General features: G+C 39.6%; 3 protein-coding genes across 6 annotated transcripts in view; 2 read left to right on the top strand and 1 right to left on the bottom strand.

Moving 5' to 3' along the window:
- The window catches only part of LOC133531926 (uncharacterized), a 31,895-nt gene extending 16,155 nt beyond the window's left edge, over positions 1-15,740 (top strand). The window contains exons 9-12 of the mRNA XM_061870357.1: positions 1,036-1,245; positions 8,795-8,916; positions 9,217-9,320; positions 9,624-15,740. Coding sequence (XP_061726341.1) covers positions 1,036-1,245; positions 8,795-8,916; positions 9,217-9,320; positions 9,624-11,233 — 2,046 coding nt within the window. The 3' untranslated portion in view covers positions 11,234-15,740. The remainder of the gene's footprint in view (positions 1-1,035; positions 1,246-8,794; positions 8,917-9,216; positions 9,321-9,623) is intronic.
- Positions 3,245-8,721, top strand: LOC133531927 (uncharacterized). Its single transcript, XM_061870358.1, has 2 exons — positions 3,245-4,636; positions 7,535-8,721. Exons 1-2 carry the CDS (start codon positions 3,322-3,324, stop codon positions 8,323-8,325), a joined length of 2,106 nt encoding a protein of 701 aa, XP_061726342.1. The 5' UTR covers positions 3,245-3,321; the 3' UTR covers positions 8,326-8,721.
- Positions 15,741-19,524: 3,784 nt separating the features above from the next.
- Positions 19,525-27,021, bottom strand: part of LOC133531929 (acyl-CoA-binding domain-containing protein 5) — a 56,634-nt gene continuing 49,137 nt past the window's right edge. For all 4 annotated transcript variants that reach the window (XM_061870361.1, XM_061870363.1, XM_061870362.1 and 1 more), the window contains 3 exons: positions 24,233-24,330; positions 22,985-23,107; positions 19,525-22,363 (listed from right to left, as the gene is read on the bottom strand). In XM_061870361.1, the coding sequence (XP_061726345.1) occupies positions 22,988-23,107; positions 24,233-24,330 (218 nt within the window). In that variant the 3' untranslated portion in view covers positions 19,525-22,363; positions 22,985-22,987. The remainder of the gene's footprint in view (positions 22,364-22,984; positions 23,108-24,232; positions 24,331-27,021) is intronic.

Below are 27,021 nucleotides of genomic sequence, written 5' to 3'. Positions count from 1 at the left end.
ATCCCGGTAAGAGCATTTCTTCGTGTTATGAGCACAGATATTTGTTCTTGAGTCATGGATGTTTTCTACGTATTTATGTATTTGTATATCGTTGTCTGAGTACCCACATCACAAGCCTTGGCTTACCGTGGGACTTAGTCAATTTGTGTAAAAATTTCCCTAATATAATTTAAAAAAAAATATTTTTTTTGGTGATGTTACCCAGGAGACAATTAGTGTTTTATATTAGTATTCCATTCCAAACAGACTAGGTTGCCTAGTTATATTTATTTTTTTGTACTTGTAGATATATTATTAGATTATTTCCTTTATTTATTTTTGGTCTTATTAGATTTATTATTATTATTTTGTATGTCACTAACCTTAATTAATTTTAAGATTTGTTGTAACTACTAACAATTATGGATCTATTATTATTATAACCAAATTCAATAATTTTAAACATAAACAAAAATATTAAATTATAAACGTCAGTATTTTAAATGTAAAACTGATTTATGCTACTTAGTTTGTATGAATAAGTGACATAATTTAAAAAAAAGTAGCTTTTTTTTACAATCCATAACTCCCGGGGGAACAAAATAGGCCTTTGTCCTTCAGCACACCTGCATGAAATAAGATCTTTTTCGAGCAAGTGTGATGAAAATTATATTATATACTTTTCGATTTGCGTTGGTAAAAGGTCTAGATGCCCTTTACGGTTTAGGTTTTCAAGTTATTTATTTAAATCTGATTCCGGAAATAAGGCACGTACCGTGGGCACGGGTAACCTGACAGATTTTAATCACGCATTCCTGAGGTCATAAGAAGCAATTTCTTTTTGTATTAGTATTCCATATAGTTACATAGCGGCAGCTTTGCAGCCAAAAAGGCGTTATTCACAGAGTTATTATAGAAACAAAATGAACTTTATTTCAAAGTGATAGGATTCAATTTTGCATTATTTTTGACACCCTTTTGCCTTATAAATGGTTAAAGACTAATAAAGTGTATAATAGAAATATCCAAACGAAACCGAATTGATCGTTGTTCCAGGCGGGCACCCTCCGCTACCTGGCGCCGGAAGCGCTGGACGGCGCGCTGGACCTGGACGGCGCGGGCTGGGCGCTGTGCGCGGTGGACGTGTACGCGCTCGGCCTCGTGCTGTGGGAGATGCTGTGGCGCTGCGCCGGCGCGCACGTGGGCCCCGCGCCGCCCCACGCCGTGCCCTACCACGCCATGCGGCCCCACAGGGCCACCATGCAGGTAACACTGTGGGAGATGCTGTGGCGCGCACGTGGGCCCCGCGCCGCCCCACGCCGTGCCCTACCACGCCATGCGGCCCCACAGGGCCACCATGCAGGTAACACTGTGGGAGATGCTGTGGCGCGCACGTGGGCCCCGCGCCGCCCCACGCCGTGCCCTACCACGCCATGCGGCCCCACAGGGCCACCATGCAGGTAACACTGTGGGAGATGCTGTGGCGCGCACGTGGGCCCCGCGCCGCCCCACGCCGTGCCCTACCACGCCATGCGGCCCCACAGGGCCACCATGCAGGTAACACTGTGGGAGATGCTGTGGCGCGCACGTGGGCCCCGCGCCGCCCCACGCCGTGCCCTACCACGCCATGCGGCCCCACAGGGCCACCATGCAGGTAACACTGTGGGAGATGCTGTGGCGCGCACGTGGGCCCCGCGCCGCCCCACGCCGTGCCCTACCACGCCATGCGGCCCCACAGGGCCACCATGCAGGTAACACTGTGGGAGATGCTGTGGCGCGCACGTGGGCCCCGCGCCGCCCCACGCCGTGCCCTACCACGCCATGCGGCCCCACAGGGCCACCATGCAGGTAACACTGTGGGAGATGCTGTGGCGCGCACGTGGGCCCCGCGCCGCCCCACGCCGTGCCCTACCACGCCATGCGGCCCCACAGGGCCACCATGCAGGTAACACTGTGGGAGATGCTGTGGCGCGCACGTGGGCCCCGCGCCGCCCCACGCCGTGCCCTACCACGCCATGCGGCCCCACAGGGCCACCATGCAGTCACTCTTTTATTTAAAACCACTCATTGTATTACTGTTGTCTCCTAACTAACGAGAGGAAATAATTGATACCACCAAAAAATGCATGTAACTACGAAAATCCCTATTAATTGTAATTTACGTAATAAACAATATAAACATTTTGTTGCGACTGCAACTTAATATTATATAAAAATCAATGCAGTAGCTAAACGCAGCCGTCGGGCTCGGCTAGCATTCGGAGGCTTTTTAAAAGCACCAATAGGAGCGCTCCACATAATCTGTTTCGCGGCACATGGAAGCATTTAAATCTGAACCTTTGTACTGATCAAGTAAAATATTGCAAATCACTCTTGCATCATCCTCCATACTTTCAACACCTATCTTCTACATTGAACCGTTTTGACAAGAACCCTTGTAAACCAGTACCCCTTTGGAAGATTATACTTCACTTCATTATAAATCGAAGTTTTATTTAAGTCGTCGAGGCCCTGACCTGCACGGCGGCTACATATGGTCCTTCGCAGCCTTCAAGACAAGGGCAGACTTGACCAACAACGGGTTCATCGTGGAAGTGGACTTTGACCAATCTTCGCAACCGTCTTCGTTGTCTTCAGTTTCTTCGGCTTAGGAAGAACACGCAACAGACGTTGAAAACGAGGGGTCCCAGCGTTTACCGGCATAAGGAAAGCGTTCGTTGGACTTCCACCACATCAAGACATCAAGGACTTCAGTTCCAGTACATTGCATCACCTGAATACGTAGGACTAAACAGAGTGAGTTCGTTCCAATTTCCTTCAATTTCCCTTCTATACCTATTTTTCTTGGAATTAAGAATAGCTCTATACGTGTCAGGCACAAATAATTCATTTTCATACAAAATCATAATTCATCGCAATAAAATAGCTTAACTTCATATCAACTTTGTTATAAAAATCCTACTACATATTAAAAAGCCGTCTCCATCGCTTATTATCTTCGCCTCAGTAACATAATTTTTTTGCTAAATCATCACATTTCGCGCGCAGCTGCTTATCTACTCCGCTTCTTTGTTCTCGTCAGTTGCATTTTAACTCGTTAGTGTTCACACTTCTCTTACGCATAGGTAATTGCATTTTTAAATTTACGTGTAATTCAAAATGGCGGACACGTTAAAGGAGTTAGTAAAGAAACGTGGCAGCTTAAAGGCTAAATTAACTTTGTTTAACACTTACATTAATGTGGCTAAAACGTGTATAAAATTAAGTGAGTTACAAATAACGGAGTTGCAGTGTCGTTTAGATAAAATAGAATCGGTTTATCCAGAGTTTGACGCTTTACAGATGGAGATTGAAGCGTTAACTGAGAAACCCGACGAGGCATATGCGGAGCGGGAGCAGTTTGAAAGCCAGTTCTTTATGTTGGTCTCGACTGCTCGACTTCTTTTGAGCCCTACGGTGCAGTCGAGCGGCGGTCGGGCCGGATCCGGGTCCGCGGCTTCCACGTCATGCGGCGGCGGCCGGCATGACTTCGTTCGTCTGCCCAAGATTGATCTGCCTCACTTCGATGGGAACTATCAGCATTGGCTCGGCTTTAGAGATACGTATATTTCCCTTATTCATAATAATCCCGCTATCAACGACATAAGCAAATTTCACTATCTTCGTGCATCTTTAAAAAGCAGTGCCGCCCTTGTGATTCAAAGTCTTGATTTTAGCAGTGATAACTATCATAAAGCGTGGCAATTAGTTTCGGAGCGGTATGATAACCCGCGCCTTTTAATTAATAATCACATCCAGGCCTTGTTTAACCTTGAACCTATGCAACATGAATCGAGCTCTTTGTTACGTAACATGGTGGACGTAACTAATAAAAATTTGCGTGCGCTTGGCACCTTAGGGGAGCCTACCGACCATTGGGACACCTTAGTTATCTACATAATGTCTAAGAAGTTAGATCTAGTAACTAAGCGTGAGTGGGAGGAGCACAGAAACCTTTTAACAGGTTCGCCGACGTTGCAGCAATATATTACATTTTTAAACAACAGGGCCGACTTACTGGAATCTCTTGGCGATAATAACGTCAATAATAGTGGTCAAAAGACATCTAAAAATAAATTTCAATTGCATTCACATAGCGAGCCACAAAAGACGCATAATTATCTTACAACTACTAATAATAATTCTTATCGCAAACCTATTGTTTGCCCTTATTGTAAGCATGATCATTTCTTATTTACATGCGAATCCTTTCGTAAATTAGATGTTGATAGTCGGATAAAAAATGTAAACACTTACTCAGTATGTAAGAACTGTCTTCGCCCGGGACACTTAGAAAAACAATGTGTGTTATCTCATTGTAAATATTGCAAACTTAAGCATAATACTCTTTTGCATAAACATGTTGACAAAGCATCTTCTAGCAGTGACGTTCCGGTGCCAGATGTTCACTTTAACGGCAATATACAAACAAAAGTGTTTACCCCTACTGAGACTTCCGGACTACTGTCCACAGCGTTGGTGCACGTGAGTGACGCGAACGGAGTGCTTCGTGAGGCGCGTCTGCTTCTGGACAACGGTGCTTCCTCCAACTTCGTGACGCGAGATCTGTGCGGACAGCTTGGGTTAGCGACACGCAGCGCGGGAGCTACGATCACAGGTATCAATGAGCAGCTTTCACATTGTCCGGAGTCTTGCAATATTACAATTCAGTCACTGAATAGTAACTATACAACGACCGTAAACTGTTACGTTGCCGAAGTAATAAATAAATCTCTGCCGCCATGTCGCATAGATCTTACCAATATACCTATTCCTGCCGGCATCACATTGGCAGACCCATCATTTTATGAGCCTTCCGCTATTGATATTTTGGTCGGGGCGGAAGTATTTTGGGACGTCTTAGGTTCCGCGAATATAAAATTAGGTAAAAATAAACCTCAATTACGTGAAACATCGTTAGGTTGGATCGTGTGCGGTTCCATACCTGCCTACAATACAAATACAAACGAATCTTATTTTTGTTCGTTCCTCACACATAATGAGGAAACTAATCTTACCCGGTTTTGGGAATTAGACTCGGTGTCTTCTAAACATTGCATGTCTCATGAAGAGCAAGCGTGCGAAAAAAGTTTCTTAGATAATACTATTCGCGATCAAGATGGCCGCTTTGTTGTGACGTTACCTTTAAAAGAGTCACCGGATGTACTTGGCGACTCATATCAAATGGCCAAGCGCCGTTTCTTGGCATTGGAGAAACGGCTCGCACGCGATCCTGTCTTAAAAAACTTATATTTTGATTTTATTCGCGAATACATCGACTTAGGCCACATGAGCGAAAATCAATCATCATCATCATCATCATCAATTGAGCCACCAGAAAAATCATTTTTCTTTCCTCACCATGGAATTTTACGCTCAAATAAAAGTACGCCTCTTAGGGTCGTTTATGACGGTTCGGCCATCACGACTAGTGGCAAGTCCTTTAATGAAATTCAAATGGTTGGGCCGACTGTTCAGGATGATCTTCTGTCAATCTTATTACGCTTCAGACAGCATAAGTATGTTGTCTCAAGTGATGTTGAAAAAATGTATAGAGCGATATTAGTACAGCCTTCTCAACGCTCGTTACAACAAATCATATTTAGATTCGATCCTTCTGATCCATTAAAAACCTACAAATTGAACACCGTCACATACGGGACTGCGTGTGCACCTTATCTTGCAACGAAATGTCTTGTTTCTCTTGCCGATGAATGCCAAGACGTCCGTGTCAAACGTGCTATACAGCACGACTTTTATGTTGACGATTTTCTCAGTGGGAGCGACAGCGTGGATTCATTGGTTGAGATCAGTAAGGGTGTAGTCGCAACATTAGAATCTGCGAAGTTTAACCTGCGTAAATGGCAATCAAATTGTCCTGACCTATTGAAATCGATTCTCGAGCACAAAGAGGACAACAGCAAAGCTCTCAACCTTGATAGTACATCGCCTTCTAAAACCTTAGGTCTATACTGGCAAACAGAAACAGATAAACTTCTCTTTTCGATCGACATTAAAATTCCAGATAAAATCACAAAACGAAATATTTTGTCTGTCATAAGTCAAGTGTTTGACCCACTAGGCCTCGTTGGGCCTTGTATAGTGGAAGCTAAAATCATTTTGCAGCGTCTTTGGCTTTTAAAGTGCGAATGGGACTCTGAGCTCCCATTAGACATAAAAAACGAATTTATTTCTTTTGCATCGTCACTTGCAAACTTAAACAAACTTAAAATAGATCGTTGGGTATTTAGTGACTCACCAATAGAAGTTCAGGTGCACGTATTTACAGATGCGTCAGAGCGTGCATACGGCACCTCTATCTATGTTAGGACTGTGGACGGTAGCGGAGCAGTTTGCGTTCGCCTTATAGCGTCAAAAAATAAGGTCTCCCCCCTTAAACCCTCCACAATACCAAGGCTGGAACTTTGCGGCGCGTTGCTTGGTGCAAGACTCTGGGCGAAGGTCATTTCGTCACTGACCGTGAAGGTTGATCATAGTTACTTTTGGTCTGACTCTATGATCGTGCTGGGCTGGCTCGCAGGGCCGTCTAATCGACTGAAACCGTTCGTTCGCAACCGTGTGAATGAGATTCAAGAGAGCACTCGTGGACAAACATGGAGCTATGTACCCTCAAAGCTGAACCCGGCAGATCTAGTGTCACGAGGAATGAAGGCTGATGACCTCAGCATCTCCACACTATGGTGGACAGGTCCAGATTTTTTGCATCATTCCATTATTCAATTTCCTATGATACCTAATACAAACGCAGATAATCTGCCAGAAGTGTCATTACATACAAACGCACAGGCAAACATAAACGAAAATGACAATCTTATAACTAAACTTATCACTAACAATTCAAAACTTACAAAACTAATACGAATCGTAGCATATATTTACAGATTTATATATAATTGCAAAAATAAAAATAATAAAACCACATCAAATTTAACATATACAGAAATAAAATCAAGTAAAACTAAACTTCTACAACTCGCACAGCAGGAGTCATTTCCTGAAGATTACAAACTCTTATCTTTGGGCAAGCCCTTACAGTCGAAAAGTAGACTGCTTTCGTTAACACCCTTCTTAGACGATCAGAAATTAATACGTGTCGGTGGTCGTCTTAATAATGCTTATTATAGTTACGACATTAAGCATCCAATCTTATTGTGTAGCAGGCATCACCTTACCAAACTGCTGTTTGACATGCAACATATGGCATTATTGCACGCCCCACCTCAGCTGTTGCTAGCAAGCGTTCGGCAAAAATACTACCCACTCGGTGGAAGAAACCTGGCGCGCCACTTAGTGTATAAATGCGTTCGCTGCATCAGGTTCAAGGCTAGACCTTTTCAAGTATCAATGGGCAACTTGCCTATCGATAGGACACAGTTAGAATATCCCTTTTTGCACACGGGAATGGATTTTGCCGGACCAGTGCTGATAGCTGACCGTAAGGGTAGGGGTAGCAAAACAATTAAATCATATATATTGGTATTTGTTTGTCTTGCAGTCAAGGCTCTTCACTTGGAACTTGTCACAAGTCTAACGACAGAGTCGTTCCTTGCTGCTCTCCGCCGCTTCATGAGTCGTCGGGGAAAGCCTCAAACTCTTTATTGTGACAACGGAACTTCGTTTGTCGGGGCATCAAACGAACTTAGTAACTTTTTAAAACATAATCACGATAAGCTGCAGTCAGGTATGGCAGAAAACCTTATTAACTTTAAATTTAGCCCGGCTTACTCACCACACTTCGGCGGACTTTGGGAAGCCGCAGTAAAGTCAACCAAATATCATCTCAAACGCATTTTATCTCTTACACATTTAACGTATGAAGAATTAAATTGTTGCCTGATTCAGATTGAAGCGATTCTGAATTCTAGACCCCTTACCCCTTTATCTTCTGATCCATCTGATCTTACCTACCTATCACCCTCTCACTTCCTTATTGGACGTTCTCTTCTGTCAGTCCCACAAGAACCTCTGACTGAAGAAAACATCTCACGGCTCGAAAGGTTCCAGAGAGTTGAAAAACTCAAGCAACATTTCTGGAGCCGCTTTTCTAATGAGTATGTTACTCTCCTCCAGCATAAGACGAAGTGGCACACCTCGACGGACCAGCTGCAAGTCGGGACTATGGTCTTGGTCAAGGACCGCGCACTTCCACCTCTCCTGTGGCTGCTGGGACGCGTCACGAAGCTGTACCCGGGCACGGACAACGTCACCAGAGTCGCTGACATACGCACGAAGAAAGGAGTCATCCGTAGGGCGTATAACAACTTGTGCCCCCTCCCTATTACTTAACTTGTTATCATCTTCACTCTATTTAATTATTGTTCGATTTCTTAACTTCCATCTATTGTTCTTTGTTTTTTGTTGAGTATCTCAACGCCCGGGAGTATGTTGCGACTGCAACTTAATATTATATAAAAATCAATGCAGTAGCTAAACGCAGCCGTCGGGCTCGGCTAGTATTCGGAGGCTTTTTAAAAGCACCAATAGGAGCGCTCCACATAATCTGTTTCGCGGCACATGGAAGCATTTAAATCTGAACCTTTGTACTGATCAAGTAAAATATTGCAAATCACTCTTGCATCATCCTCCATACTTTCAACACCTATCTTCTACATTGAACCGTTTTGACAAGAACCCTTGTAAACCAGTACCCCTTTGGAAGATTATACTTCACTTCATTATAAATCGAAGTTTTATTTAAGTCGTCGAGGCCCTGACCTGCACGGCGGCTACACATTTGTATTATTTATTATCGCAGACGCTAGTATCCCGGAACAAGGCGCGCCCGCCGTTACCCAAGGGACCGGTGCCGGAGGCGCGGGCGCTGAAGATCGCCAGCGACACGTGCGACGAGTGCTGGGACCATGACGCTGAAGCCAGGTAAGTAGCTCGATCAACTTTCACGTCGTTATCATAGTTACGTCTACTGGGTCACCGTTGTAGTTCCAGTTGTGGCACGCCCACTCTATAATTGACCATTTACCACCACATCATTTAGTTATGTGCTTTCTTTTAACACATACTACTACATATTGTCTCCTGGATAACGGACCAGATCAACAATCTAATCTTATTATGTCCCATGAGTCACGCCATATTTCTTGTCATTATAAAAAAGACAAAAATAGAAAACAAAAATAACACATTAAAATTCATACTTGAACGTTTTTTTTTTCCTAGATTAACAGCAGTGTGTGTAGAAGAGCGTATGGCTGAACTGAAAGCCATGCTGCAGACTCAAGGGCCCGTCATTCACGACAACAATTTGCATCCGCATCACCCAGGTATGATTTTTCTCTAGTCGACATCAGAAATATCGGAGTGAAACGAGTGCTCATAAATATCTGAACACAACTATATTTTCAATTTCAAGTTTAGATACTTTTAAGTGCTCTGTATAGCAAAATCAAATTCCTAATTGTTTAGCTCGTCTTAAATGAACTATGACATCGATTTTAGAGTTTAAAATTTATTGAAAAAGTCATTTCAACAAGAAATCTTTTTGACTAATTGCCTCTGTCCCCTTATTCAATATGATCCGTACTTTTGAGAACATTTATTGATATTAAACGAAGAATTTCGTGCAGGAGACCCCTCGAACCCCGCACCGGAGGCCGACAAGAACTCCAACTGCACGTCCACTCAGACCTGTGACGTCACCACCCCCCTCCTCTACCCGCACCCGCACATCGGCCGCAACGCCTGCATCGAGCGCAACACGCACACAAACACACACGACACGCACACACTCATACATAAAAGCCTAAAAGACATCACAGTGCCCGCCGACCCTCCTAGGGTCAACAGTGAACAGTGCCTATCTGTGGCTCGACCTTCTCATAGACAGATTCTGGACTATGAAAACTCGGACAGATTGAACGAGATCCGATCTTATCAAAGACCTTTAGACTATGTCCCTAATGACGTAAGCTCCCATGACGACAGGGGACCAAAACAAACTAATCTACTACAAGAAGTAAAAGTTGAAAAGCCTAAATGGGGCATAAGGAAGTTCTTTGAGAAAAAACTGAACAGATCTAAAGTTGAAACTGAAGTTAAACTGGTACCTGAAACGACCATGACACAGAACAGAACTAAGACTTCCATAGTCAATGAGAAACCTAGCAACATATTCAGGCCTTCAAATCTAGTTATTAATCAGGATAGAAGTCCATTTAATTTTGAAGGACCTTGCACTTTATCTCCACCAAATAGAACCCTTTCTCCCACGATGATGATAGAATCTGAGATGCGGACTGAAAATAATGTCTTCGGTTTCAAGGAGTTACCGACAAATGAAACCGATCAACCGAATCAAGTCTTCGCTGTTATTGTTCCAAAATCAAAGCCTAATTTTACTAATTTGATTGAATTAAAAAAACGAGGAAGTTCAGAGAGCATTAATAAAAATTCAGTCCGTACTTCAATGTCATCGCAAAGCATTTTCAAATCTGGAAATTCAGAGTCCGAAGACTCAACAGTCAAGAAGAGACTTAGCTGTGATAATAGAATCATCACTAATTCTAACAGTGCTAGTTCTTCGAGAGCTAGCATCAATTTAGAACTTCAATATATCGACAATCCAACTCCAAACTTCACTGGGAACACAAGCCCATTTGACCTAAATTCCGACTGTTCTTCAAGTGAAGATGAACATCTAATGCTTCTATCTGAAAACGGGGGCTCAAAAATAACCATGCAAACCATAAAACCTGAGGAAAAAAAGAAATACCAGAACGAAGTCTTAAAAGAAGCGAGCCATACAAAAACTGACTTTACTTTCAACAAATTTCAAAATAAATATACTAACTTTGATAATGAATTTAGCGACCCCAATGATAAAGAGAACTTAGTCAACGGCTACAGCGGAGATAACCCTGTTTACTTAGCAGCTTTAAATGGTGAAATCGATACAACTGACTTGAAATATGTTGAAGAAAAACCTAAATCACCAAAGCCATCCTTGAAAAACTTGACTATAAAGCGCCAACATTCTTTAGAGCAAGTTAGTGAGATATTTTCATCGTCCGGTGACATTCATCTTCAAAACCCAGCGGGTAGAGTAAAGACTCCCGGAGATTTGCCAGTAGCTATCCGGAGAGCTAGGAGGGATCGGGCCTTACAGAAGGGAAGAGCGAACGAGTGCAACAGACTCAGCCTATATGATGATAGGATGATGTTCGGAAATAGTTTGTAAAACCACTAAATGTAGTTTTGTACTTGTGACGTCATTTGGTACCTGACTGACAGGGTGTCCCAAAAGTTAGGCTAAGGCACTGATTCCTATTTAATTCGGGTTGGATTATTTTTAGGGTTCAAAATATTACACTATGTATACAGGGTGTCCAAATAGTTATGGCAAAGCCACTAAATAAAGTTAGTCTAGGCTGGATCCTTTTCAACCTATTTCTTGGCTTCGTTTGCCAGGAGACATCTTTCTTCAACCAATATGACGTCACTTAATAGTTTACTTTAGATTAAAAATAAGGCTTTTGAAGAACTCACGGCTACTTCTCTCTCTTAATACAGAGAGTAAGAAAAAGCTAAACGGCTCGCGCTAAACTTGAAAACATGTGTCATTTTGTTGCATTTGTGAATTTTACTGCATTTTTATTTTATTAAAATTGGTGCCTGAATTTATAAGATACGATTCTCATTACTGATATAATTTTGCTCACAATCGAGCATTATAATGTAAATTAAGTTAAGAGTGAATTTTCAAACCAGTAATATCTATAGTTGTTAATCTATTTTTCTTACAAATAAATATCGTTCTGTGACCCAAATTGTCGAATATTTAATAGTTTTTGGAAATTCACTCTTTGTCTCTTCTCTTTGTCTTGGTGAATCAACTATAATACCAATACTACTCCTGAGGTCCAGAAAACACATAACTTAAATACACTTACCTATTTACTAAACCTTAAAAAAATATACTATCATTATCAAAAACTACAGTTAATGATTTTTTAGGGTAATTGGATAGTGAATATAGTGACCCAGAGGACAAAAATTGGTCTTTATAGTTGATTCGCTGATGTATAATAAAAATGTATACAAGGCGATACCTCACATAAAATTTAAGGAAATCTTAACTGTACTTTCAATGTTAGGTGTATTTCTTATAATTTGCAACATAATTGCATTTACGTATATGATTTAAATTAAGTGGGTTTAAAAAATCACTTAAAACTAATTATATTTCTAAATATCATCATTTTTGGCGAGAATATAAAAAAATGTGCTCAACTCCAAATTAAACTTGTCTCAAACACAAAAACTTTAATTTTAACACAGATTTTCATTAAAATGAGTACATTAGATATGCTAGGCTGTCTAAAACTGATTTTCGATGCATTTTTTTCATATTATGTATTATTGACCATGGTTTCAGTAATTACTGCCTTACCTACAGACAAAAACAATCCTTAATACTATTTTATTAAGTTAATGTGATCTTTAATACGTACGTAGTTTAAGTTCCTAATTCGCGCCATGTTTTTGTTCGATTTGTTAAGTTTCTTTAACGTTTAAAGGTGTGGTACTGTCAGTTTCAGATATATATTTATTACAAGTATAAGTGGAAGTATAACTTAGATTACCGGACACGTAATCACAAAAGAATTTAAATAATAAGAGACAGGATTACATTTTTTTTTTCGTCTATAAGGATATTTCTGTTACTGACCAGGACTACATGACCTGCTCTAATTTTAATTACAATAAAGGCAATCATTTAACAATGTTATAACGCGTTTTAAGTTTTTTACGGGCATTAGGCTAAGTTTTGTTTATTTTTAAAGTATAAATAAACCAATCATTCCATTTTATACATAATAAAAGCCGGAAATATTACTGTAATATTAAAATTTTATTTTATTATACCAAATAGACCTGTTTTGTAGAATATTTCATGCATGTCGAAATGTTATAATAACATTATACTAAACACAAAATATAATACTGTTAAGTATTGAGTTCATTGCTATTCAAAAAAATCGCTAACAAAAGTAATTAATTATTTATTTCTTAGTGATAAAAATGCGATATTTTTTTTAATCATTGATATAGTATGTAATATTGTTAGGTAATATAATAAATAATGAACACATTTTGTATTACGGAAGTATATGAATATTGTATAAACATTTAGTATTTTCTTTGCAAAATTCTTGTCATTGAATGTATTTATGTAGGAATTCAATACATTTTTGTATAATGGAGCCAGTATTATAAGACATGAAATTAAAGAGGATTAACCTTTTTGAATGCTAATCTATTTAATTCGTTACGTTCGTAATAGATTCAAACCAAGAACAAGCGGGCATCTCGCTCGTTTTTGCCCAGAACGTGCAAGTTGTGGAATGAGCTAGCTTCTGAGGTGTTTCCCTTGCGCTATGACATGGGGTTCTTCAAGAAACAGGTAATTAGGGTTCTCAAAGGTTGGAAGCCATATGTGGCTCCTCCGATGTTCCTTATGTCAATGGGCGGTGATGACTGCTACCCATCAGGCGGCTCGTCTGCTCAATTATATAAATATATATATATATATTTGGGTCACGGGACAATATTAAATAAAAGTTAAACATTTTGTCTTTTAATTATTCCTTTTGCGTCTTAGCTACATTATTAGCTGCAATAATAGCGTAGATTTCATTGTTATAGATCTACGTTTGAAAATTTAAAAACTATCTTTCGACCACTTCGGTATCTGATTGTAATGACACCTTAATTCTGTCGAAAGAAATAAATATATGTATGTATATAATACTGGCTCTAAATCTAATATGTACACCAATATCTATTAAATATTAAGTTCATTCACTTGGACGTTATATTTTCAAATATATTCGAATTGATGAAATAGTTTTGAATAAGCAAAAATCGATTATATTGATGTTTGAGCTGAAATTATTGGAGTGAAAGTATTACGGTTGAATATGCGAGTTTTAATGTATTTAGAGTGCTAAGCATCAATTTAATGTATACATTATCGTAAAAGTATTTCGGTATACAGTGATATTCAAAAAGATAGCAAATACTGAAGTTATATTTGGGTCATTTTAATTAAAGTTTTACACAATACTTTTTTTTACTTGAGGATTTGACTTTAGGTTTCGACTTGTTACACTATGTATACAGAGTGTCCCAATAATGATAGCAAGGTCAGTAAATAAAGTTAGGCTGGATCCTTTTCGTAAACCTAATTCTTGGTTTCGTTTGCCAGGAGACATGTTTGTTCAACCAATATGACATCATTTAATAGTTTACTTTAGATTATATAAAAAAGATTATTTAAACTCGGAATTACGAGCTGTTCCGATCTTGATAGGAGAAATAAAGTGTAACAAGATGTTTATTCCATTCAGTTACCATTTTTCATTCAACTTTGTATGACGATAATAGAATGCAAAGAACGAAAAATTTACGGAAATACGGGAACACTTTTTTTCTCCTATTAGGATCGAAAGAAGTTGTGATTCTGAGTAGAAAAAACAAATTAAATCCTAAATCTAAAAAAAGTTAAATCCTAAATCTAAAAAAAGTTTAAGGTGCAACTTTAAATGGCCCGTTTATACAATTACGAATTCATTTCGGGTAATCCCGAAAATTTACTGTATTAAGCATTAAGCTGATTTTACGGCTTAAGCTGATGTTTCGGAGAGCCAAGGTCTCTTTTTTCGAGCACTAACAGTGCGAGTAGCGTTTACGAGTTCAATTCGAATTTACTGTATTATTATGAAATAAGGGATAATTTTCTGAATTACAACCAAACAAATATAATAGATGTACCTACAACTAAAGAGCGAACCATAATCTCGAGTGCTGAATTGGATATCATTGTATAGAAAAAAAAGATAATTATCTATTTCGATAGTCATTGATATTTTGTTAGATTCCGAAGTGATAGTGCGAAGGTACAATTCCCATTTAAACCATTTGAGATAACTTTATTAAATATCTTTCTTTGGTCCTGGTTTAACTAGTATGACATTTTGTTTAATTTTTTTTATCAACGAATTCAGTGCATTGAACGCACATAAGCGTTGGCTGAGTTTTATTAGTGCCTTAACCTTTCATATGTGTGTGGTAGTCAAAAATTGTGGATTCAAACCTCTTTTGTGCTGAATAGAGCATAAAAAATATAGTACGTGTCATCCACGATGACGCGCAGATTTGTCAAAACTAACCTTTAATAACATGATATACGAGTCAATGCACGCGTCGTCGTGAATGACACGATCTAAAGAATGCAAAAATATTTCTATAAATTCGGCAAGGCCATACACAGTCAAGAGGTTAAACGAAACTGTGCATTCATATAAAGAGTATCATATGAATGTTTATGTGCATTAAGGTGGACGCTTATGTGCGTTAGAGGCACTGAGCAAAGCCGCCGACATATCGCGAAAATTAAGCCGGCAGCGAGTGCGTTAATACATTCAGTGCCAGCGCGAGCTACGCGCTGCGAGCGTAGCCGAAAACTGTAGCGAAAAGCGCCAACGAACAGAGAACCCGTCTAACGGGTCGCTGGTACTGATTGTGTTAAGAAATCCCTCGCACTCGCCAATCACGAACCACCGCGAAAGCACGGCTTTGTACATACCATAAAAATGGCGGTAGCTACTTGTATAGCTTATTTTTATTGAAGCTTTGTTGATATTAATTGTGGACTCAAAATATAAGGATTATGTTTTATATAAGTTGTTTTATTCATAATTTAAATAGTTTTCATAATGTGAAAAAGTTGTTAGTAATTTTAGACAAATTTTAACAGTATCGAGCTGTTGACACTGTTGACCAACTTTTCTTGGAGGTAGTTTGTCTCCTGGGTCACTTTAAAAAATATGTTTTTATAGCGTTTATATTATGGTCAGCCGGTGTAGCTTTATTTGACGTTCATACGGGCATTGTAATATGCCTACTTGAATAATAAACTATCTTTGTCAATGTTGAGAAGACCGTCTATGCTCCTTCGTCGCTAGGTCTTGCGTTTGTGCACATACTCGGAGGTCGGTAGAGCAGAAGGAGCGAACCCACAAATCGATCTAGCTTAAACTATACTCTTGTATCTTTAAGTATTTAAAAGTAGGAAATCAATAAACCACAATTAGGTATTTTATTGGGCAAGGAAATTCTTCAAGACAATTTTACTCGATGTGCAACGAAGCTCCTGTAGTCGTGCTATTTTGTTAATAAGATTATATCGGGATGATTTGATTAATCAATTGTAATTTAGTTTTGTAACATTTGCTATTACTTCGCCCTAGTAAAGTGCGTAAAACGAGGTCAAATATATAGAAATTTGAGGGTAGATGAAAACATTACACGATTAAATGGAATAGGTCCAAGCCAGAACGATGAAGGAACAAATCCAGGCAGTTTTCTATTTGACTGGTTAATACCCGAAAATGCAAAAACACATTGTTAACATTTATTTAACTACCTAAAGATAATTATCTTTAGTCCATACAAACTTGTTCTGTAGTACATACAAACTATGCTTAGAGTAGGAAACGATATCCATACTATAATATAGATAAATATATACATAGATACCGCCCATAATTCGGGAACAAATACCAAATACTCTAGATGAATACACAAATTAATGCCCTTACCAGGATTAGAACCCGGAAACACCTGCTTCGTAGGCAGGGCCACTTAGCTCAAGAAAATTAAACCGAATATAGGCAATCAGGGGAAATAATTCGTGTTGTTTTGTAAAAAAAAAAAAAAAAATTAGTGCTAACCACCAATTATCTGTTAACCTGTTGCTACCGGTGGGAACCTATAATTGGCTCTTTGTTATCTATATATATAACTATTGTACAATTTATAGCTGTTGGTTCTCCGAACAATAAATAAGAAATAATAATAATAATAAATAATTTCAACAAGCCCTCGAGCTTGGTTCTCTCCCACCTTCCTTAACAACTGGTGTCACCTTCCTGCTCTATAAGTCCGGTAGTACCACGGAAGCTAAGAACTACAGACCCATCACGTGCTTGCCTACACTCTACAAGCTCCTTACATCCATCTTGAGATCAAAAATAAACGCGCACATTGTCGCTAACAACATTTTGGCCTCCGCTCAAAATGGATGTAGGATTGGGTCACGTGGTACTAAAGAGCTCCTCCTCATAGACATGACCATTTGCCAACAAATCCGGCGGAATAAGGGGGCCCTCTCTGCCGCTTGGATTGACTACAAGAAGGCCTATGATTCGGTGCCTCACTCATGGCTGGGGAGGGTCTTAGAGCTGTATAAAGTTGATACAGCTTTAAGAGCCTTCCTAAGCGCGTGTATGAGGCAGTGGACCACAGTCCTTCGTCAACCAGGAGGCGGGGATGACCGCCCTGGCCCGCAGGATTTTATAAGGATTGAGCGAGGAATATTCCAGGGTGATAGTCTGAGTCCCCTGTGGTTCTGCCTAGCTCTGAATCCCCTCAGCACTCTGCTGAAGGATTCGGGACTAGGTTGCCGGCTTCGGAGAGGGGGTGAAGTCATTTCTCACCTTCTGTACATGGATGACCTCAAATTATTTGCACCAAATAGCCAAGACTTGTTGGAGCTACTGAAAACCACCGAAGTCTTCAGTAGTGCCATCAACATGGAGTTTGGTGTCGATAAATGTGCGGTTATGCATGTACAGCGGGGGAAGGTTGTAAATTCAATAAATTTACAACTTTCTGAGACAATGTCTTTCAGATCTATCTCTGAATCAGAAACCTACAAATACCTTGGTATGACACAATCGTTGGGTATTGAGGACGAGGATATTAGACAGTCTGTGAAGGAGCGCTTTTTCAGTCGGCTCACAAAAGTCCTTAACAGTCTTTTGTCAGGAGGCAACAAAGTGCGCGCCTTCAACGCCTGGGTAATGCCCCTACTCACATACTCCTTTGGCATACTAAGATGGACTCAGACCGAGCTGGACGCCTTGGATCGGAGGGTCCGACTACTGCTAACCACACACCGTATGCTACACCCACGCTCGTCAGTTATGAGATTGTACATCCCACGGAAATGTGGAGGTCGCGGCTTCCTAAACGCCAAAGATCTCCATAACCGCGAGGTGTGCAATCTCAGGAATTATTTCCTTAACAACGAGTGTGGGATGCATCGTGATGTGGTGGCAGTAGACAGGAACCTCACGCCGCTCTCCTTGGCAAACGAGAACTGGCGCAAACCTGTGGTACTAAGTACTGCGGATCGCAAGGCGGCATGGGAGAGTAAGGTGCTACACGGGCGGTTCTACAAGGCCCTCACGGGACCCGACGTGGACCTGCTCGCGTCGGTGAACTGGTTACGATTCGGGGACCTCTTCGGAGAAACCGAAGGTTTTGCCTGTGCAATTGCGGACGAAGTGATGATGACGAACAACTATCGGAAATATATCCTGAAGGACGGTACGGTCGACATTTGTCGGGCATGCTGCCGTCCCGGAGAGTCACTCAGGCATATCATTTCCGGTTGTTCTCATCTTGCTAACGGCGAGTACTTGCACAGACATAATCTCGTAGCCAGGATTATTCACCAGCAACTTGCTCTTCTATATGGCCTTGTGGACCGCGAAGTACCGTACTACAAGTACTCACCTGCGCCAGTTCTCGAAAATGGTCGTGCCACGCTCTATTGGGATCGATCTATTATTACTGACAGGACTATTGTAGCCAATAAGCCTGACATCGTGATAATAGATCGATCGCAACGCCGGGCCGTGCTCGTCGACATCACCATCCCCCATGATGAGAATCTCGTGAAAGCCGAGAAGGACAAGTCCAGTAAGTACCTAGACTTGGCTCACGAGATAACCGCCATGTGGGATGTTGATTCGACGATCATTGTCCCGATAGTCGTGTCAGCGAACGGTCTCATAGCGAAGAGTCTCGACCAACACCTAGAGAGACTCTCGCTAGGTGGCTGGATCAAGGGTCAGATGCAGAAGGCAGTAATTTTGGACACGGCGCGTATAGTACGTCGGTTCCTCTCTCTGCGGCCCTGACCACCGGCAGCTTGGGCCCTGCCCCGCTGCTGGCGGCACCCTAGGTTAGGTTTTTTATAATGTGTTTATATCTTTTGTATTGTTTTGTAAGTGTTTTTATATTTTACTTTTATATCCATATTATAAAAATCCTAGCCTGAGAAAAGAAATGAATAAAGGAAATAAATAATTGGTACAAGTATACCTTGTGGTGTCCAGATGAACACAAGTAAGTAAATATTCTTTATTTCACCAACAATTATACATTTTACATACATGTAAAACTACAAATAAATTTTAAAGGAAAATAGAACCAGGTAACAACAGGCAACATACTAAAAGTCCTCGGGGGTTGATAGTTTTTTTTTTTGACTAGGTAGACTAGGAGGGCGTTAAATAAACTGTTACAGTTGTCTCCTGGCTAACGAGGCAAGAACAAACTTATCGATATTTATATCAGTTGGGGAAAGTAGTATAGGGCTTTCATAAAAACGATATATACAACAACTATTACATTTTATTAACTACATATCACATAATAATTACAAATAATAACCAACAACACATCTGCTTACTCTAACATAGGATACAGAATAAGAAAATCCTTATAACAACGAAAATAGAATTGAATTCATTCATAATCAATAAAATATATTTTAGTCTTTTCAATATTTAAAATAAAAAATATATAAAAGTCATGTACATCGCAAGCGAAGCGAAAAAATCATTTCCTTAAACGGTCAGAACGCAGGCGTTTATAAGCTACTATGACCGCTTAGCAGGTGAACCGTAGGCTCGTTTGCCTCCACATTGGAATAAAAAAGCTGAACGTCCTAATTCCATTTGCTTCGAGTTATTCCCACTAGTTACCACCAAGTTGTTACCAGTGGTAATATATAACAACAGAGTTTTTTCTCATCTGTCTCTAGTGGAAACTACTGGGAGTTTTTTTTTCTCATCTGTCCCCAGTGGTAACAGCCGAGAATATTATATTTGTTTTACAAGGGGTTGTTTAACCGCTCGTGCTAATATTGATACCCGAGCAAGCGAAAGATTACAAAATTGAACCATGAACGTACCGAGTGGTTCGAGAAGTGGAATCTTGAGCGTTGCGAGGTAATCAAGGCATGAGGGTTACAAACTTAGCCTCCGAGTGAATCACAAAATTTTTCACCACACCAATGCGAGGAAAATTCTTACTATGAAATACCAAAAAAATATGTCAATTCTACCAGACAACATAAGGAAACAACGCAAAATTTACATTTGATTACTTTGCCCCACATGTGGATAAAATGCAACTCTCTTTAGTATTTGAACAATCAAGAGGGCATTTACCCAGTTGGTTTGGTGAAAAATAATTCCCAGTAGTTAGCACCAAACTATTGTAACTAGTAGGATTATTTCTCAGTTGTACCCAGTGATCAAAATTGAGAAAAAAAATCTCATTTGTTATCCACTGGTAAGACCTCGGTCGTAACTTGTGGGAAATAACCCTCTGCTTCGCATGTATATTTAACAGTAATCAGTACACCAATACCCTTAAAAATTAATTAAAGTAAGAATGTATAAAAGTGAGAATATCGCCGAATAAATTAAGTGAGAGGAAGTAGCAGGTAACATTGACTGACGCATGCGTAGAGCGAGGGATAGACAAAGAAACCTCCTTTTTAGGGTTCCGTACCTATAGGGTAAAATGGGAGCCTATTACTAAGACCCCGCTGTCCGTCCGTCTGTCACCAGGATGTATCTCATGAACCCTGATTGACAATTAAAATTTTCACAGATGATGTATTTATGTTGCCGCTATAACAACAAATACTAAGAGTACGGAACCCTCGGAGGGCAAGTCCGACTCGCACTTGGCCGGTTTTTTTTAATTCTGTAAAATAAGCGCATTTTCTCATGTTGGCACCACTGTCCTTATGAACATGATTTCCATTTTTCGTACATAAAATTGTCCATTCCAGAACAACATTTTTTTTTTACTATTTTAGTATAAACTTTTTAATAGAAGCGAGACTACGCAGTGGACTCCCAAGTTTTTATAGCGTTGTCTTAGCCCGGAGTCCGCTCGGCAACCTAATCCAAATGAAGTACTAAAGAACTACCCTCAATTCTGCGCATTTTCATTTAGAACTGAAATTTCTTACAAATAACATGTCAAATGCATCAACACTAAAAGCTTTAAAAATCCGCTAGTCAAGGAGCCAAATACAATATTAAAACCAAACATTAAGATTAATTTGTGGGAATTTAAAATCATAAAACGATTTATTTTAATACAATATAAATGATAAATGTATTTCAGCACAAAACCCATAGGATCCGGTATACTTCATTTCCCATCTGATTTTGAACTTTATTAGTGATAGTGTTAAATTTTGCATAACAAGCAGTTTGGTGCAAAACTGTCTCAAAATGGTAAAAATAGTATTGTAGGTATCCTTTTTATTTATTTTAACTTGTACACACTGTGGTATTAATGTGGAATGAATAATTAAATAAAAAAGGTTACAGAAAACTTAATACGGATCCTAAGGGGCATAATTTTCATAACAGATAAATTCATCATTCGGCTCACGGACTATAAATAATGACGCTAAGTGAAAATGAACCTTACCCCCATTATTTTAACGTACAAAACCCAACGGTACCATTTCACTAAGACAGATATCGTCATATCCGTTATGTAAACTGAGCTATGCGATGGCGGAAAACGAAAGTTACATTACAACCCCTCTGGGGCCCATTTCTCGAACGGTATTAGTATAAAATTATTAGTGTGTTGCCATGGTAACCCATACGACGTGACAGTTCGTGGACTAATAATATTAGTCTAATAACGTTCGAGAAATGGGCCCTTGATAGTTCGCGGACTAATAATATTAGTCTAATATCGTTCGAAAAATGGGCCCCTGATGTTGCAGGTGTGCATGGGCGGCGGTAATCGCTTACCATCAGGCGATTCGTCTGATCCATTTGCCTCTTATATAAAGAAAACATTGAAATAAATTACTTGTGATGTTTTGTTGAGTTAATATTAAAATACTAGGAAATAAAAATAACCATTAAGTATCAAGAAATTTCAGAATTAAGTTTACTCGAACATTGTTGGATATGTTCAGCAGTGGCGCTACAGGTCACATTAGTTCTCATATGTCAGATAGTATGAGCATTTAACTTGATATTTATGCCACAGCATGCGTTGACATCGCTTTTTCCATCGTAAGTGGCCAGTATCTTTCAGAAGGAAACAAGGTTGTAATGTAACTTTCGATGGCAGCCGACTATGTCGCGTGACCCCCTTATACTATGTCTTCGTAATAATATAGGACCTGAAAGAAACACAAATATATTAATAACACATTAATTACATTCATGTTAATATATATCAACAGTTTCCTAGTTTATTTAGGGACGTAGCACTGTTATTTTTTTTCATTGTGATTGACATCTATGTATACAATCTATAAATTAACTACAACTTCAAATAATAGTACATTATTAGTCGGAAATTTGTTAGTAGTAATAAACTTAAACGGACGAGCTTGCGAGTAGGTAACTAATACCAAAGGGAATTTGAAATTTAGGTGGATTGTCAAAGTAAATTTTGCAGCCACAGTAAATTTACTGCCACCCTCTGACACATAATTAAAACTTTAAGAATGCTATTTGATTCTGATCCTTATTCTTTCACTTATATGTGTTAAATTTGTTAAATATAAAAAATAAGGATCAAAGTCAAATGACGTTCTAAAAGTTAGAATCATGTGTCGAAAGTTGAAATCTTTGTAGCCACAGTAAATTTACTGTGGCTAAAAAGCTTACTTTGACATTCCACCACTATTTGAAATTCTCTTAGAATACTAAGAAACTAGTAATTGCCATTTTAGCCAAGTCAAAGATTTGTAGCCAATTTGTAGTGGTATAAGTGTGGCAGTTTAGGAGCGACGTACGTGTTACGTGTCGCGCCTCTGGAGCCGCGCGGCCAGCGCGCAGGCGACCAGCGGCCACGCGGCCAGCAGCAGCAGCGTCGGCGCGCTCAGCTCCTGCCACGGCCACCGCCAGCCGTGGTTTTGCTGTAATTATAATGTAAATGATGATAGAATGGTAATGAAAATTTTTCAGTTTACATCATCATCTTCCTCGCGTTGTCCCGGCTTTTTAGCTTTTTAACACGATTTTATTAGGTCGACCTGTATGTAACTAACCAGGGATCGGAAACCGGTATTTTTTGTATGGGAACGAAAACGGTATTTTTTCGTTCTTTGTTAATTATTTCATTCCTAATCGGGCAATCTAATAATACGAAGTCGTTATCTAAAAACACAACCGAGTCCTACATTTTGAGTATAAAATAAACCGAAATATATGGTTATTTCGATGTTTTTGCAAAAAACCGGTTCCGATCCCTGTAACTAACTATGTAATGGAATCTAAGGTAACTAATTTAACCATCTTCCAAGGATCGTAGCGTCATGAAAATTAGCTGTATGTAGTTCTGATGACAATACAATTATATGGTACTGTCGAACTGATCTAATGATAGAGCCGGAAGATATGAACTGGAACTTCATGACGGAACATCGTATCATAGCTGTGTTTGGATTTGTTAGAAAAGTTATGTAATGAACTTTGACCACGATTAGGTTTCAAGGTCTGATGATGAAGCCTGAAGATAGGCACTGGCATTCCATGATGGAATATCGTATCATAGTCGTGTTTGCACTCGTGAGAAAGGTCACATAATGGACTTTTTACGTGCATTTATAAAAGCGTGTTTTTCTAGTGTTTTTAAAACTATTAATTTATTTATTATCCTTGAGATTACATCCCGCGAATGATGAGTGGGCTATTCCTCCCCTCGTCCTGCCCTATATAGTTTACGTATGCTCCCTATAATCGACTGAACAAAGTGAAACCTTAAGGTAGACATAGTTGAGAAACACGTATTTTCTTGTTTGTAAATCACATTGTTTTAGACAATACCTTGAGTAACGTTCATGAAATTTATCAGAAACCTACTTCGTATAAATATCGGCCTGGTAGTTAACATTTTCCGTGCAAAGCGCCTCATTTCCAATACAAAATGAACACACATACGCAGTGAATGTGAAGGAGTTAAGGATGTAAATGTTTATATGTGTCGCAAGTTCACTGTTTAGGGGGAATTAATTGGTTAAAGTTTGGTAAACAGTACTCACGTTCATCAGCCTCTCCCCCTCCACGGCTTTCCGTAGAGCCGCTACATCAGCCTCCAGGCGCGCCAGCGTGCCCGGCAGCTGCTCCAGCACCTTGAGATCTATGAACAAATAAAATTCATTAACCCCTTATCTGTGTTTGATAACGATCCTGACCGAAGTTTTAGTAATCGTTTAACATTTTAGAGAACGAATTTTCTGCTCTATAAAGCACAAACGAGGTAAGAACCCACAATTTATGAATAACATACACATACGAAAGGTTTTACTACGTATAGGCCTTTCTACACGATGGAATTTAATCGGTGATCATCTGATCAGGACCCAATTTTTCTTTTTCAGTCATCGACTTTGGGACCTTTAACTATGGGCACACTCCGAAATCGCGCAAAAATTGAGTCTCATAGAAAACATCACCATCGGACCAGCCGGAATAAATAAATAAATAAATAAATAAATATTATAGGACATTATTACACAAATTTACTAAGTCCCACAGTAAGCTCAATAAGGCTCGTGTTGTAGGTACCTAGACAACGATATATATAATATATTATAATTATAAATACTTAAATACATAGAAAACACCCATGACTCAGAAACAAATATCCGTGTTCATCACACAAATATATGCTCTTACCAGGATTTGAACCCGGGACCATCAGCTTCATAGGCAGGGTCACTACCCACTAGGCCAGACCGGTCGTCATTAATGTAACAGCCAATTTTTTTTGTGATTTCGGGGTTGGTTCCATAGTTAAATGTGGTTGCCATCGAGAAAAACTGGTTCCTGATCACCGGTTAAATTTCATGGTGTATATTTGATTGAACGAGAGCGAATAAAAAAATGTTTCAGCTGAAGATCGCATTTCGACCGATTCTAATACATAACATTTTACTGTAGATCCATTTTGGATTTATTAATAAGGCAACACTAGTTTATTCCTTTTTACGAATGCTTCGTGCTTAAGACAGATATAAACGCAATGTGACATTCTGCCACGTTAGTCAGGGGACAATTAAAGTACAATTTGTTAGAAGAAGTGTTGTATCGCATTCTACTAACATGCTAGATGATCCATTATGTAAAAGGTATATGTATATATAAATACTTTAAAGATTAACCTAGGACCATGTAGAGTTAGATCAGCAACGATTTTGATGACGAGACTGTGCAAGTGTTAAATAAACGTCATAATTTCATAGAAGTTTGTCGTTTAAAATAACACTTGCACTGTCTGGGCTATCAAAATTGCTGCCAACTTGGTATGACTCTAACAATGGTAACTAGTGCCAAGAAAAGGTAGATTCTCTCAAATAATTGATCGACCGTGAGTAAATACATGCGATAGTAGACATAAAATGAGAACTTTTTTTTTATTCAACAACTCGTGAAACACGCACACTGCATTCGCTGGGTTGAGTTGATTTGGTTTTAGAACTTGCATAACAAAACAAACGCTTTATTAGTTTTATGACTATTTAATACGAAGTGTACAGTAAGCTGCAGAGATAACTGCCCCCCCCCCTCCCCCCTCCGCAAACAATTTTCTATGCAGCTTACTGTATATTCATCGTGGTGTATGAAAGGGTGGCGATACACACGTAACTTACAACTTGACGCACCGTACGCGCAAGCATAGCCTTACAACCTAATGAATATAGGTATATTAGAAAGAGTAAACTCACAGCAGTTTTATTTTTAAATTTGCAACTTGAATAAACTTGAAAGTTGAAACGATAAGAACGCCATTAGCACTAAAATGTTCACGCGTTAAGTCATTTAAGACTTTGTTTTTCTACGCGTACACTGTATTAGTTGAATTAAGATTTCGTATACCAAACTATAATAGGGTTCCAATTTTTTGAAACGCTTATATTACGTTCTATATTAACTAATAGTTGCCCTAAAAATCAACTTTTATACTAAAAACGGCTTTAAATATGTTAAATTAACAAAATATATTTTAAATAAATAAATAAAAATAAAAATCATTTATTTCGGACGACACAATCCATATTTTGTTAGTTACAAATATACTTAAATTACTATGTTAGTACCTAAACTAAGATGTTGGGAGGTCCAGTGCCTAATTAATGCACTGTCCCATCTCCCTGCCACGACGGCCAGGAGACTGTGGCGGCTGTCGCGCACCCTTCGGAGCGTCGCGGCGCAGCGCTTGCGCATCGTCGCGTGGAAACCTTCCACATGCGCGTCGGCGAATATGCCCGACGCACTGCAGTATCGCGGCAGCCGCAACAGTACCCTGAACGCGTCATTGTACTGTACACGCATGGCATTCATAGAACGCTGCGTGTATCTCGTCCACAGGCTGCAGGCGTACAGCGAAGTACAATACGCTCGAAAAAGTGTTATTTTAACTTGCGCTGTACACCTGCTGAACCTACGGGCGACCATATTAGCCCTAATAGCTAATGCCCTACGCTCGCGTTCGATGTCCGCGTCGTCACGCATATCGTCGGTGACCAAGTACCCAAGATACTTAAAGGAATAAACCCTTCTCAGTTGTACGCCATTCAAGCGAATGGGTGGGACGTATGATGGGCACTTGCTCCCCGCCTTAAAAACCATGTACTCACTTTTCGCGACATTATATCGTAAGTTATGTTTTTGGGCATAAGACTCGCACTTCTCAATTAGTATTCTTATACCACCGATCGATGGGCTCAACAGTACCATGTCATCGGCATAACTTATATTATTAAAGCACACCCTATCTATATGACAACCAACATGAGTACTGCTGAGCTCACCGATCAGGGCATCCATA

Source organism: Cydia pomonella, chromosome 26, assembly GCF_033807575.1.
Source record: "Cydia pomonella isolate Wapato2018A chromosome 26, ilCydPomo1, whole genome shotgun sequence".
In the NCBI taxonomy this organism is placed as follows: domain Eukaryota; kingdom Metazoa; phylum Arthropoda; class Insecta; order Lepidoptera; family Tortricidae; genus Cydia; species Cydia pomonella.
The sequence above is the reverse complement of the archived record's forward strand: the minus strand, read 5'-3'. Positions and strand labels throughout refer to the sequence as shown.